At 35.3% G+C, this 16,288-nt stretch overlaps 1 protein-coding gene across 1 annotated transcript; it reads right to left on the bottom strand.

Annotated features, from left to right (window-relative positions):
• Positions 1-5,955: 5,955 nt before the first annotated feature.
• LOC139864463 (uncharacterized) lies at positions 5,956-7,579 on the bottom strand. Its single transcript, XM_071853044.1, has 2 exons — positions 6,578-7,579; positions 5,956-6,024 (listed from the first exon to the last, which is right to left on the bottom strand). Exons 1-2 carry the CDS (start codon positions 7,577-7,579, stop codon positions 5,956-5,958), a joined length of 1,071 nt encoding a protein of 356 aa, XP_071709145.1.
• Positions 7,580-16,288: the final 8,709 nt, after the last annotated feature.

Raw genomic sequence — 16,288 nt, 5'->3', positions numbered from 1 at the left:
TGAAGAAACTCCAGCCGCACCAGTGACCGTGTTACCCTTTAACAAGTAAAGGTCGTTGAACCTTTCACCTTTCATCACAACAAGTGCACCTCTAGAGACTTTTAATACTCCACCTCGAGCTCGATACTCGCAACCGATGGATTCCAGAGTACCCAAGGAAATAAGATTCTTCTTCAATTCTGGAACATGCCTGACTTCTGTCAAAGTCCTCACCGTGCCATCATACATCTTGATTTGGATTGTTCCTATGCCAACAACCTTACAAGCTACATCATTTCCCATAAGGACTTTACCACCATTTATTTCTCGATAGGTGGCAAACCAATTCCTAATAGGACACATATGATAAGAACAACCTGAATCAAGAATCCACTCGTCAACTGAGCGGCTATCGGCAACACTAAGAACATTTGCGCTATCAGAATCATTTTCTGCAACCGCGACAACTTTATCGGCTCCCGTTGCATTCCAAATATCTCTCTTTCCTTTTAAGTCTGGACAGTCTCTTCGCATGTGACCTTCCTTGTGACAATTGTAACACTTGATCTTTCTAGATATTGTTTTTGATCTAGAACGACCCTTGTTGTTACTATTTGATGCTCTATCGTTACGTCTTCCTCTCGCCACCAAACCTTCCACACTTTCTTCCACATAATCCGCTGATGATTTCTTCCTTAACTCGCTAGAGTTTAAGGTAGATTTGACATCCTCCATGGAAATAGTTTTTCTACTATATAGTAGAGTTGTAACCAAATGCTCGTACGATTTTGGCAAGGAACATAAGAAAATTAACGATTGATCTTCATCATCAATTTTCACACCAATATTATTCAAGTCCAAAATTATTTTATTGAACTCATCGATGTGATCATTTAGTGAACCTTCTTTCATCCGAAGAGTATACAACCGTTGTTCCATATACAACCGGTTCGTGAGACTCTTAGTCATATATAGAGTTTCTAGCTGTTTTCAAAGTCCAGCCGGTGTGGTTTCTGCCGCAACTTCTCTAAGCACACAATCGGCAAGATTTAGAATAATCATGCCGTGTGCCTTTTCCAGAAGTTCATCCTTCTCTTCATCTGTCAACTTTTCGGGTAGAGATTCTCTCCCTTTCAAAGCTAACAAATAACCTTGTTGGCTCAGTAGAGCCCGCATCTTCATTCGCCAAAGACCAAAATCGTTCTGGCCATTAAATTTCTCTACGTCGGACCTTATTATCGCCATCTTGTATATTTAATCACAGCTATAGCTCTGATACCAATTTGTTGTGATTTAGCGCACTTTCAAGACCCGAGAAATTAATAGAACAATTAAGCAATAAATAAAGACACAAGATTTTAAGTGGTTCGGCGTGAGGCCTAGTCCACGGGCGGAAGCAGGGAAGGATTTTATTAGCAAATATGACAAATTCGAGGTTACAGTGTATCACTCAATCCAGGATCTAAAATACTAACAACGTATTTAGACCGCTCACTAGATTATAACACTCCCCTCTTAACTCACTCGTATAGAATTTTGATTAACAATTCTATACCTCACTCTTTTCTCTATACTACTTTTACAAGAGTTAATTAAACTCTTTCAAGTATGGGATGATCAAAATGAAATCCATGCACTTCCTTTTATAGTTGAACTTGTATGTTAGGAATAAGACTTCAAATTGCATACTCCTTCCATTTGTCATTTGTTTAAAACAAGTTGTAAACAAGTTGTCAACAAGTTATAAGTTCTAGTGCATCCCCTTTCTTTGACTTGTAATACCAATATGTATACAATTTGAATTTGACATCTCAAATACAACTCATAACATAGTTGGCATTCTAGAGTTTACTAGATAATAATTGTCATGCATGTATGTAGTCTTCATTCTAGTGTGAAACCAAGTTGGAATTGAGTCAACAAAACCATTGTGGGCTTGACCAAAGCACCATCCAACATATAGTACCTAATTTCTTTCAAGAAAGGAACATCGAATGAATGTGAGTTCGTGATCGTAAAGGATTCAGATTTAAGATACTAATTGATGTTAAGTGTATGAGCAGATGAATCCAAAGAGATGATGGTAAACGCTTTGGATTTAAGGAGTAAAATACTAATGAATAAAATATTTGAAAGGTTTGTTAAAGAACAAAATGATTGTGGCGCTGACCTGGAGTGGATAAGCGGTTTTTTTTTCCGGTTATGACTGTGAGATGAGAATGATAAGAGAAGTGGTTGTAAAGTGAGGAATGTTGTTGAGAAAATAAATACTGACGTGGCATTAATTATATTTTTTATTAATAAAATTTTATTATAATATATTTGTTAAATTTAAACATTAAATAGATATAATATAAATCTAAATCTAAATAAACTCACAAAAATAAATTTAAAATATACTTTAATAAAATAAAATCTTAAAAAAGTACACTTTAATTATTAATAAAATAAAATCATAAAAAAACTCAAAGGGGGCTAAATTAAAATAATTTAGTAATTTGTGTATTCATTTTGTAAACTACCACATTCTTTAGGGGGTTAAATGGAATATTTGCAGAAAAATTCAAATAAAAAAGATTCCATCTTCTACTTTGCAAATATCGAGTTGCAATGTGAAACATCTTTTTTCCTTTGCAAATCTGCAAAACTATTGCTCAAACAATCAAAATAAATAAATAATCAAAGCAACACATTTTAATTTTAACCAACCAATTTATCACTCATCCAATCAAAAGTCCTCACGTCACTAGCGAAAGCCTCTCTTGAAAGCGTTTCTTGAACACCAACGCTTCAGAATATTTTACCCAAAAATGCACCATTACAAACGTTTGTGTTGTCTAAAGTCAGAAAAACAAATAAATGGACGAGCTAAATTGTGGTATTTAATTTGGATTAATGGGCCTGTTTATGCTGTTATGTTGACGGTTTTTTTTTTTTTTTTTTTTTTTTTTTTTTTTTTTTGTGACGTGGTAATTATTTTAATTTATTAAATTTATTATTATAATTAAGTAATAATGACATTACTTAGAGTCATCTAGTAATGACATGTAGCGTGATTATAGTTAAGATAAAGTATAAAATTTCATTCGGTATCATTATAGAATTTTATTAGATAGTAGAGAATATACATAGATTAACATCTTAACAAAGTAATGTTTGATTAATTTAATTGTTTTTTTTGCATAATTTGTGTAGAAGTTTCAATAGCAGAAGAATGTGCAACTGCCCGCAGTACAAATATGTGTGAAGTTCCTAATAAATGTATGAATTGGTGTCTGAAAATGCTTCAAGGTAACGTAAATTTTAAGTGTGACGATAAAAAATTGTGTACTAGCTTTGCAACATGCGTGCCTATTCAAAGTCCCGACGATAATTGAGAAAACCCGTCTTATGTATCTCACAACACCACATTATTGAATAACACACAATAAATATATTTAAAAATAAAGGGATGATTCTTTCTTTTCGGCATATGATTATGTAACTTTTTAACAAGAAATTTATATTTCATATATGACTTGTGCATGTGTTGTAGTCATATACTGTTAGACGGATTATTAGCTTAGCCTTTTTTTTTTTTTTGAAAAGCAAAAAAGAATATTATTAATATTACTCGAATTATAGTATTACAAGTCCCTATATGCTACTATACATTGCTATAGACAATCGAAACAGTCGGAAAAGTGGAATGAGATAAAACTAAATTGGAGAATCTGGAGTGACGTATACTAGCTAACACTATGAGGGAACGAACTTGAGTATTCAAGCGGGGGAGGAGGGCGCAACCGTGCCGATCAAGCGGCGACAAAGTTGACACACAACCAACCCATTTAATCTACCCCACATAGGCTAACTAGAATAACGAACACTACCTGATTAAAACTATCTACATTTTAACCGACACCCGTGCGAGATGAGGGAGATGATACATAGAATGACGGGTTGAGAAGCCATTGGTGCCACTCGATTGGTATTATTTTTTTTGAACGGTTTGAAATCCAACTAAAACTTTGGGTTTGTATTTCAGAAATTATTGCTGCGGGATTCCATATTTTTCCGGAAAAGATCTTCAGGTTTCTGTGTTTCCATATAATGTAACACGTGATCCATTTAGTAGCTTGCCAAAGGGACGAACCGGTTGAGTTATATGTGAAGCCTTGATCGGTGATGGTGGCTTCGTTGATGTTAGATATAAATGCGCTGTTTTGATTCCACCAGTCGAGAATTTGTGACCAAATTGGAGACACTTTTTGACAATTTACCAATGTATGTTCAGTGGTTTCGATATGATGCTCGCATAAGGGACATAAGATCGTATCGAGGTCAATTCCTTTTTTATCAAGTTCACTTCTAACAGGGATTTTTTGCTGGGTCACCCTCCATAGGAAGATGAAGACCTTTTGTGGAACGTATTTGTTGCGAGTTATTGACAGGTTTCTTGAATTTGCACCAGATTTCAGAGTATTGATCAGATTTGACATTGTTGATGTAGTGAAGATTCCGGATGCGTCGAGGGAGAATTTCCATGAGTCAGGGCAATCTGAAATATTTACAGAAGTTATAAGATTATTAAGTTCCGTGAGTTCATCCAATGCGCGGCCACTAGGAGGTCTGGACCAGTCCCAGTTTCCAGTCGAAGTGGAATTACTACGCAGTATTCTTTCAGCTACGGTTGCTTCTTTTTGGGATTCCAACATGAATAATCTATGGAATGATGTTTTTAAGTTCTCAGTTCCGATCCATATATCATTCCAAAAACTAATTGAAGTGCCATTCCCGATGCGCTTTGAAATTGAGGAAGTGAAGGATGTGCCTACGTTGTCCGCAGTTTTTCCGGCTTTGATAATTTCTTTCCAAATGGTTCGACCTGAAATGTTCCTGCACAAGATGTTAGTATCCAACCCCCCCCCCCCCCCGGCCCATAAATGCTTTTGATTATTTTTACCCATAATGCGTTGTTTTCATTTTTAAAGCGCCACCACCACTTACAAAGTAGTGATATGTTTTTAGCAAAAAGGGATCCCACGTTTAAGCCCCCGCATTCGTAAGGTAAGATTATTTGGTCCCATTTAATCCAATTAATTTTATTATCATTTGAAGAACCTCCCCAGAAAAATTTCCGCCTTTTAGATTCGAGAACCTTAAGGATAGCGGATGGTGCATGGAATAAGGAGAAGTAGTATAAAGGGATACTGCTTAGAATAGATTTGATTATTGTAAGACGGCCTCCGAATGAAATGGATTTGGCAGCCCAATCCGTTAGTCTTTTATCGAATTTTTCAACGATTGGTTGCCAAGACGAAAAGTGTGAAGTGGGGACTCCGATAGGGAGTCCGAGGTAAGTAAAAGGGGTAGATCCAGCAGAGCAGTTAATGTACTGAGCCATTTGCTCGGTTTCGATCAGAGAGGTACCGATACCGTAGAGCTTGCTTTTGCGGAAATTAACTTTGAGCCCCGAAATATTTTCAAAGCACTTAAGGAGTTTGGAGATGTGTTTTGCGTTTCGTTTAGACCACTCACCGAAGAAGATTGTATCGTCTGCATACTGAAGGTGTGTGATAGTGAGATTATCATGTCCGATTTTTAACCCTTGCAAATGACCATTGGCTAATGCTCTTTTGACAAGTATGTTAAGACCTTCAGCAACAATGATGAATAGGAACGGCGATATGGGATCACCTTGTCGGATTCCCCTTTCGGGAGAGAATTCTTTGGTGGGAGACCCGTTAATTAAGACCGATATAGACGATGAGGAAAGACATGCCCGGATGAAACCAATCCATTTTAAACCAAAACCCATAGATTGCATGGTTTTAAATAGAAAGTCCCATTCAATGCAATCGAATGCTTTTTCAAAATCAACTTTAAAGATTAGGCCTTTTTGTTTTTTACGTTTTAATTCATCTATTATTTCGTTTGCAATTAGGACACTATCAAGGATGTTGCGGCCTTTGAGGAAAGCAGTTTGTTCAGATCCTATGACTTTATGGATGACCTTTGCAAGGCGATTGGAGAGTATTTTGGTGAGGATTTTATAATAGCTACCTATTAGACATATTGGTCGATATTCATTTAGTTCAATTGGATTAGATTTTTTCGGAATTAAGGTGAAGAAGGAAGCATTACAACCTCTGGAGATTTCCGCGTTTGTCCAGAACCAATCTAGACAATTAATTAGGTCGTTTTTTATCAGTTCCCAATGTTTTTTGAAGAATTTCATGTTGAAGCCATCCGGGCCGGGAGCTTTGGAACTATCACAGTTACCTATGGCTTCCCATATTTCTGTTTCATTAATTTTAGCTTCTAATAGTTGATTGTCTAAAGAGGTGATGTAATCGAGATGTGGTACATTGTCGAAGGGGCATTCGTCACGAAGATGTTTGGAAAGGAAGACGTTTTTAAAGTAAGAATATGCTTCTTGTTTTATTAGATTAGGATCTTCAGACCATGTTCCATTGATTGACAGGCCGTGGATGTTGTTTTTACATGTTCTTTTTTTAATATAATTGTGAAAATATTTTGAATTTTCATCACCTTCAAGCGCCCATTTGATTCTGGATTTTTGTTTAAGCATGTTTATTTTCTTTTTTTCTTTGACAGTTTGCTGCATTTTTTCATCGATCCATTTTTGTTTTTCCGATTCAGATAATGGTCTGGTTTCGGCAGTTTGTTCCCAATTATTACATTCAGAAATATGATCTCGGATTTGTGAGTCAATGTTATCAAGTTGAATACTATGTTTTTTGAGCTCCATTTTTACGTTTTTTAATTTATTACGGAAGATGCAGTCTGGCCTATTACCAGTAGTCGGAATCGACCAGGCTCTTTCAATGACAATGTCGGCATCTTTAAGGTCGAGCCATGTGTCAAAAACACGTATTGGTTTAGGGCCTGAATCGAGGAGGTTATTTCTTAGAATGATAGGACAGTGATCGGAAAGATCACGATCAAGAGTTTTGGAGGATGTATTGGGCCAGATGGTGAAAATGCTATCAGAGACAAGGAATCGGTCAAGTTTACTGAATTTCATTGTTTTCTCACATATCCTTGTGAATCTTTTTCCACCTAATGGAAGATCAATTAATCCGGAGTTATTTATGAAATTATTAAAATTATCTGCCCAATGTTGATTGCAATCTGTATTCATGCGTTCTGTTTTGTTTCTTACTTCATTAAAGTCACCAAAGACAATGTGTGGAATGTTAAGAGAGTTAATGAGAGATGAGAGTTCGTTCCAGAGTCTTAGTTTTTTTGAGGAAGAATGAGGACCATATACATTAATGAAAGCAATTTCAGAAACATGCCCTGCCCATGTTCCGCGTATTGCTAAGAAGAATTCGCCCTCAATCGCATAATTGAACGAAAAGATATTAGTATCCCAAATAGTTAAGATACCACCGGAAGCACCAACCGAGTCCTTTTGGACGAATTTAAAATCAGAATTACCCCAGAAAGATTCAATGGTGTTATCACCTGTTTGTCCGCATTTGGTTTCTTGTAGACCTAAAATCGTTGGTTTTTCTTTGTTGCAGATACGTTTTAGCCAACTTATTTTACCCGTTTGTCCAATACCCCGAATATTTAAAGAAATTGTACACATGAGAAAAAGACTTACAAATATCGATGTGAAGGAGGATGGATTCATTGGAGGTTGCGTCGAATCCCGATGCATTTCCCGAATTCAAACGTGTCTAAACTTTTGCTGGAGGTGGAGCCTGATTTATTATTCTTTTTGTTACGCGTCGTGTCTATGTGAGCTCCCTTCGAGTAGCCGGATGTGTTACTTCCACCATTAGACGAGGATTTATTACGTTTAGCTAGATGTGAAATTCTGAGTTTTTGCCCACTTCTTGCTAGGTGTTTCATATAAAGCATATTGGATCTAGGTCGTTTTATGTCCGGTTTTTGTAGGGTGTTTTTTGGGTTAGGAATAGGCTTGGCAGTGGTATTGGATAATTTCCTCTTTTTTGATATTGCAATATCCGAAAATAGTAGAGGTTCAAGGTTAAAAGGGTCGGAATTTGTTTGTTGCGTGGCGTTTGGGGCGGGCATAAAGGTTAAAGGTGATTTGGTATGAGAGTTTAAGGGTGAGTCATGAGTGGGGTCGGTTGGATTTTGAGTAGTGTGGGGGTCAGCTAAGTGCTCAGTATGTTCGAGTGTGTCACTATTGAGTGAGTTTACTGTTTCATTTATATCATTCTGTATGGAATCATTGGGTATATCGTTACCCGTAATATCCTTAGAGGGTATTGGGCTAGTAACCGAGACAGCGTGTACTTGGGCTTCATGAATTTTTGAGTCCATGGTAGTTGGGCTGATGCAGACTGTTTCGGGGGTATCAGGTACTTGGGCTTCAGGAATTTTTGAGTCCATGTTAGTTGGGCTGAAGCAGGCTGTTTCGGGGGTATCTGGTAATTTTGTTGTTTTGGGGCTGGTGTCGGCTATATCAGATATAGGGGTATGGGTAACAGAAGGTGTAGGCTTTGTGGTGTTTAGTTTCGATGGGTTTGAGGAGGTGGTGTAAGGTATATTGGAGTTGAAATCAGGGATGGGTGGTGGTTCGTTTGAGTCATTATCGGTTGGAGGTTGAGGTGGCTGGCGAGATTGGTTATGAGCTATGTTTTCAAAATGAAGGGTATTCATACGTTTTGAGGAGTTGGTAGATGTTTGATTAGCCAGAGAACTATCACTTTGTGGGTGCGTGAATCCAATATTTTTGGCGTAGGTGTTCTTTTCATCAATTCCTTCAACCCGGTTTTCGCAATCTAAATGTGACTCTTCGTCTGAGATATGTCCATCCGAGAGGCTATCGGCTTCCCAATTTGACGAGTCATCAATATCACCGTATGGATTAAACATAGAAAAGTTTTGAACCTCAATGATATATGCTTTAGTCTGATTAATGTCACCGGGATTGATAATAGCTTGTCCATTTATCGGTGAGAAGTTGTTTGTTTTGACAATTACCGAACCGTGAGATAAATCTTGATTGTTCTCATTTGTTATTGAGCAATTAAACGTTTCAATTACTTCACCCCAATTTTTGGCAATGTCAATGAAGGTGGATTCTAGCCAACAATTAATGGGAACCCCAAATATGTTAATATAAGCGAGTCTACCGGAGGATTTATATATTTCAGGGTCCCATGGATTAATATCCTCTAGCCAATTCCATAGTGGGTGATCCGAGTTGTTAATCAAATCAAGGGCCGGGTTGGATTCCTCAAATATAAGCATTAGATCATGCCCGCCTAGATATTTGATAGTAAACCCACTAAGGATTTCACTTTCACATATCTCGCTAAAATATTCCAAGTATTCAAGGTCTTTGACCTTTGCAATTACCGCTTGACCAAGTATTTGAATAAGTTCATCATTAGAGTTTACCTTAATCGAAGGGATGCTTTCGTTCGAGGCCGGCTTGTTGAGGATCACATCTTTGAATTTTCTGTCATCCACATGAGAAGTAAAGGCTGACTTGACATTGTTTCTTGTACCAGAATTCGATTTGTTGGGATGTGCATCAGGTTTCTTTCTTTCAGAATCATGAGCCAAGTAAACTTTGAGAAGATTATCACCTGCAACTATAAGACTAAGCCTTCTTGCGAGAGATTCTTTGTGATATGGAGGGACATCTAAGAACCGAACAAAACCAAACTTTCTTCCATTTTTCAGTGTCTTCTTAGGTATATAGACTTCATGAATATTACCATATCTTTTGAATATGTCCCAGAAGTCTATGGAGCACCAATTGTCAGGAAAGTTATGGAAGAGGTAAGAAGTTATTCTTGACTTATCAATTGGGATCGGGTTTGGGTTTGTATTGGATTTAACCGAATCAGAGCTAGGGTTCCCGAACCGTTTGACAAGATTAATGGCAGATTCACGATATTTAAAATTGTTATAGATTTGATTATAAGATGAATTCAACTTTGACGTAAACTGAGAGGTTTTTGTTTTAGGGTTCGCCTGCTGAGATGGGTATCGACTAGGGTTTGGATTGTTAGAATAGCTTGCAGCATTAAGGTTCGTAAAAATTGAAGGTTTGCTATTAGGATTTGCAGACTTAGGGTTGCTGTGTAAGGGAGGATTAGGGTTTGAAGATGACGGGTTCAAAAGTGGGAATTCATCTGCGATAGGCGTTGCTGATTGGCAATCAATCTGACGTTTCCCGTTTCTATCAATCTTAACCCAGATCCCGACGTTATCGGGTTGATATTTGATGCCGTTTATCATATTAGTGGATCTAGATTGTGTAAAGTTTTTCTTCGATGATGGTATACCAGGTGTGAAAGGGGAAGTGGGAATAGAATACATTATGATGATGATGAAAAAGACAGCAAAGAAAACAAGAAAAGTGGAATAACAGTAAAAATAAACAAGATCGGCGAGATTGATTACCGGAATTTGGCCGGGAATTGTAAGAGTTGCCGGAGAGAGAAAGAGCAAAGAGAGAGCATTTTTTTTTTTCAATGTTTCTCGGACTTAACGAGGCTAGATTTATAAGCCATTAACTCCATATAAGCTTGGATTTTTTGAGCCGTTTGAAAATCCACCCGAAGCTTATTGCCTGAACAGTACTGGTAGTTGAATAGAAAAAGTTTATAATAATTTATAAAAAAAGCTTCGTTTAGCCTAGATTATTTATCTATTGTTAGCCCATGTTCTATAATGACCCATTATCCTAGTCCACTAGGTCATTATTAGATGGTTATTTATATGGTATCCGCTCTACTCATTGTACACAGAAAACTCAGATCAATAATATCACGTATCATCATTCACTTTACATGGTATCAAGAGCCAAAACCTAAAATCATAAAATCCCTACAACCAAAAATATATCGCCGTTCCCACCTATTGTCGATTAACTTCTAATCCCCAAAATTTCAAGACAATTGGTTGGCCTCATCTTCTTTTAAGCCTCATCTTCTTCATTAAAAGAATCAAACAATTATTAGGAAGTCAAATATATCAAGCCATATTTTTTATTCATATACATCCGTCTCATTCTCGCTACATACAAATCATACCCATCTTCCTTTGTTATTTATATTTTTTTTATCATATATATGCCGCCGCATCTTTGTTTCTGTTGTAAATTTAGTAGTCAAATATGGATGGTAATTAGTCAAATATGGATAGCAAAACTTGTACTATGCATAATGTAAGTTGCAATATCGCACACATACATCTTAATACACACATATTTGATAATACATATACTTCTCATATTCTCTCTTCTACAAATTATTATTTGTAGAACCAGGCCACTAAAGGTAGTTATAAGCCTACTGAATTATAACACGTTATCAGCACGAAGTGCTCCGTATAATCAAGGTTTATCTAAGCAAGCACAAGTCACTAATCAAGGTAAGAAATTCTTTAACGATATCTACTATTATTTATTAGTAAGGTAAATATTATTATCATCATAAGTAAAATTATATTTCTGTAATCTAACTTTTATTAACTTCACTAACATTTATATTTATGTTATTTAAGTTATATATGGCCGGTTATACCACCTGAATTATATTTCTGTAATCTAACTTTTATTAACTCCACTAACATTTATATTTATGTTATTTAAGTTATATATGGTCGGTTATACCACCTGAATTATATTTCTGTAATCTAACTTTTATTAACTTCACTAACATTTATTTTTATGTTATTTAAGTTATATATACCTGAATTATATTTCTGTAATCTAACTTTTATTAACTTCACTAACATTTATATTTATGTTATTTAAGTTATATATGGTCGGTTATACCGCCTGAATTATATTTCTGTAATCTAACTCTTATTAACTTCACTAACATTTATATTTATGTTATCTATGATTACTTATGCAATTAATCATTATTTATTTCATGCATACTAATGTTTATTCTTAAATTTATTATTTATGCATAATATGTTTATTCTCTTAATCTTCGTATTTATACTAAACGTATTTATACTAAATGTATTTATAGTAATCGTATTTATACTAATAAAATTCTTTTAGTATAATTATTATTAATACAACGAGTACATAACAGTCGTTAATGTCAACTAACAACGTTACAACGGTCATATATACATAACGGTTGTTAACGTCAACTGACGACGTTACAACGACTATATTTTTCAAATATAAAATAAACATCTCCGTTTTCACATTTTCACAAATCAATCTTCATTTTCTCAGATTACCACTCTCAAAAGTTTTTTGTAAAAATGATTCACACAAGGATGATTTTTCCTATTGTATTGGTCATACTAACTATCATCATTATTGCTAATATACCACCGGGTGAACTTATATTCTATCCTGCTCTTGTGGTTTTATTATTTGTAATCATGCCATTATTCTGTTGTTTGCTACTTATAAATTTAAAATGATTCTAATTTCATTTTATTATTTGTCTATGAATAGAAGTTGATTATGATTATGATTTATGTTGTTCATTTTTTTTTTTTTTTATAATAGAAAATGTCAAATTTGAAAAGGTTAAATTTTCTCCTTTAGAATCAAATGGGAACAACTACTTAACATGGGTTATGAATATAGAAAAACATCTCGAATCAATCGGTATTTTAGAAACCCTGAATGAAAATAACAATTGTTTCGAACAAGAGAAAGCTATAGCAAGTATTTTTCTTAGCAAACATATTGAAGAGTCCTTAGAATCTACATATTATATGATCGAAGATCCAAGTGTATTATGGAAAATACTCAAAGATAGATACGATATTAATTATCAAGAAATAACGGTGATCCATGAAAGAATAAAATTGAAGATGTTAGTAGACGCTCTTATAAGAATCCCGGAGATTCTTATTAATGATCTGGTAACATGGATCATCAGTCTAGTATTTTTTGAATACATGAACATCTTGTTTAGCTCTACAAATAAGTCCCAAAAGAAAAGAAAACGAGAGTGAATTTGTTGAAAAATCTTAATTAAGTAAACCCTGAGCTACCTTCAGACTTAAATGACCTGAATTTTCTAAGATGTCTAGCTTGTTATGTATCACTCCTAAATAAATGGCTTTAGACCATGACGTGTTTATTAGGCGTTATCTTTTATGTACTTCAAATTGTAACTGGTTTACATGTAACATATTTTGATTATCTTGCTGAAATATTTGCTTATCTTATTTGGAGTTTTAGTATGAATCTTGCTGAAATACAACATCAATTAAATGGTAAAGACCTATGTATTGCAGATAGTGGTAACATACACATTATGATCAAATCTAAGAAATATTTCATTGATTTAAATCAAATGAAGGAATTATAAATACCATATCAGGTCCAGGAAACTTGATAAAAGGAATGGGAAAGGCAAAAATTCGTGTTACCAAATGGTACGAATTTTCTGATAAATAAAGCCTTATTTTCTCCCAAAATCAAAGAGAAATTTGTTAAGTTTCTCTTACATATATCATAATGGATATGATTATCAGTCAATGATAACCGAAAATAAGAAATATCTATGTAGCACCGAAAAGCACATATGATGAAAAGTGCATATGATGAAAAGCGCATATGATGAAAAATGAAGCGCATATGATTAAAAGCGCATATGATGAAAAGTGCATATGATGAAAAGCGCATATGATGAAAAGTGCATCGCATATGATTAAAAGTGCATATGATGAAAAGCACAGTCCATATGATTAAAAAGCACATATGGTGATTAATGAAAAAGCACATATGGTGATTAATGAAAAAGCACATATGGTGATTAATGAAAAAGTACATATGGTAATGGTGATTAATGAAAAAGCACATATGGTGATTAATGAAAAAGCACATATGGTGATTAATAAAAAGCACATATGGTGATTAATGAAAAGAATATTGAGAAAGAATCACCAATGTTTCTTGAAAGAATTCAAGGTTATATATATGGACCAAATCATCCATCATGTGGACCATTTTGATATTTCATGGTTCTAATAGATGCATCTAGCGAATGGTCTCATGTTTTTGTGTTATCAAGCCATAATATGGCATTTGCAAAGTTTCTTGCACAAATTATTAAATTGAGAACACATTATAGTGATTACACCATTAAAAGGATGAGACTTGATAATGCTGGTGAGTTAAAATCTCAAGCATTTAATAATTATTATATGTCTACAGGGATTGTTGTTGAACATCCAGTTGCTCATGTGCATACACAAAATTAGTTTAGCTGAATCAATAGATAAACGCTTGCAGCTAATAACTAGACAATTGAAAATGAGTACAAAACTTTCAATATTTATATGGGGACATGTAAATTTACATGATGCGACATTAATTCGCATTAAACCAAGTGCAAGTCATAAATATTCTCCATTACCAACTTAATTTTGGTCGAGAGCCAAATATTTTCCATCTTAGAACATTTGGTTGTGCAGTGTATTTTTAATTGCACCACCACAACAAATGGTTCCTCAAAGAAGGATGGAAATATATGTTGGATATGAAACACCTTCAATCATAAGATATATTGAACCCATGACGGGTGATGTTTTTACAGCACATTTTGCTGATTGTCACTTTAATAAAACATTGTTCCATATATTAGGGTAAGAAATAAAAATAAAGAAATGATGTTTCATGGTGTGAACCTCAATTAATGTATCTTGATCCTCGCACAAAATAATGCGAAAAGAAAGTTCAAAAATAATGCATATGCAAGAATGTAACATCCTCAATCGGGCCTAGATGTAAGATTACTATTTTGCCCTTAAGTTTGTATTGTGTTATTATATGCTTTTATTTTTATTTAATATTTATTATTAAATAATGATGTGGTTAGGACCAGTTTGTGACAAGGGTCACAGAACATGTTTGTTTATTTAATTTGGACTTCGTTTGGGTTGTCAAATGATGTACGAAAGATATCAGATAACTGGTAAATACCCGTGTGTCACACAGTGTGGGATTTTAACCCACTTTTGATGACTTGTGCAGTGCATTTCTTGCACTTTCCAGATCCTTCCCAAAATAATACCCCGTACCTAATTCTTTCTCCTTTGAAACCCTAATCATCAAAACTTGTTCTTGAGCTCAAATTGATCTTGGAATCTTGTTCCTTGTTGTCTACTGATTCTAACAAGGTAAGAAACATGTGTTTTTGTGTTCAATTCATGGTTAAATTCATAGTTTTGTGTAAGTTTATTAAAAAGCTTGATTTTGTGTCAAAATCCATGGATTTGATGTTGTTATGGTCAAAACTTTGTGGGTTTATAGTCTATAACATGTAGTAATTGAGTTGTGGCAAGTTTTGGTGTCGAAAACGAGCTCTAGATCAAGATTTGGTGATTTTAGCTTGAAGTCCGTAGCCTTTGTTCAGTTTCTGATGAAGATGAACACAGTCGGCCGACTGTCGGTCGACAGTTGACAGACTGAGGGTTGAACCGGCCGATTAACGAAGACAACCGACCGACTGAGATTTACATTCGGCCGATTGATGTAATACCAAGTGAACCGACCGACTGAGAAGGTCAGTCGACCGATTGTGTAGACAGTCGACCGACTGTCAGTGTCAGTTGACCGACTGAGTGTCCAGGACAGAATATTTTACCTAAGTGTTGATTTTTAGCTGTTATGCTGCCCGTTTGTATTTTGATGTTTATGATGTAAATTTTGAAAGTGCGTAAATTTTGAAAGTGCATAAGTATTAAGCAGAAAATTTTTAGCGGACAGTTTTCTGACAAAAATTTTCTGTATTGTGTTATTTGGCGTTTATGGACATAAACTAACTCGTGTATATGTATTTCTCAGGAGAAAAGGAGAAAGAGAAGGTTCAGTGATCAGATAGCTGAACACCTTCTCGTTTGCTGGTAATCGGTGAGTGAGACTAACTAGAGAATATAGTATATAGAAGCATGTTATATTATGATTGTCATGCTTGTTAGATATACTTATTGTTATGGTTAGTTAGTTCTTGTAATGACTGCATGTTGGTCGATGCTTGTCTGCTGGAGCCCAGTGCGTCCCTATGGTGTGGTGGCCTCGGTAGGAGAGATCAACCTGCGGGTTGGGTTCCTCATGTGGTGGCCTAGACAGCCGTGGTGTATATATATGTGAATGACGCGTCCGTCGCGTGTGGATTATGTATATACATACGGTGGTGGAGGAACTTCTGGTAAGCCCCAGTCCGATCAGCTGGTGGTTAATGGTTTGGCCGAGCCGTCAGAGTCTCTGTAGACGGCACTTGGGTGATGTTTGTGTGTTAGACTATTGTGACATGATTAGTATAACAGTTTTGTATGCTATGGCCTGTAGTTAGTCGTACTCACTTAGCTTCGTGCTAAT

Source organism: Rutidosis leptorrhynchoides, chromosome 8 (assembly GCF_046630445.1).
Source record: "Rutidosis leptorrhynchoides isolate AG116_Rl617_1_P2 chromosome 8, CSIRO_AGI_Rlap_v1, whole genome shotgun sequence".
NCBI lineage: Eukaryota > Viridiplantae > Streptophyta > Magnoliopsida > Asterales > Asteraceae > Rutidosis > Rutidosis leptorrhynchoides.
Note: the sequence above shows the minus strand (reverse complement) of the source record. Positions and strands in the feature narration are given on the sequence as shown.

Bases quoted from the DNA above. Each gene is read 5' to 3' on its own strand.
- LOC139864463 (XM_071853044.1), bottom strand. From the start codon at position 7,579: ATGTGTACAATTTCTTTAAATATTCGGGGTATTGGACAAACGGGTAAA. The intron at 6,025-6,577 runs GTCAAAGAAAAA...TATGTCTAATAG, and splicing joins ATGAAAAAATGCAGCAAACT to GTAGCTATTATAAAATCCTC.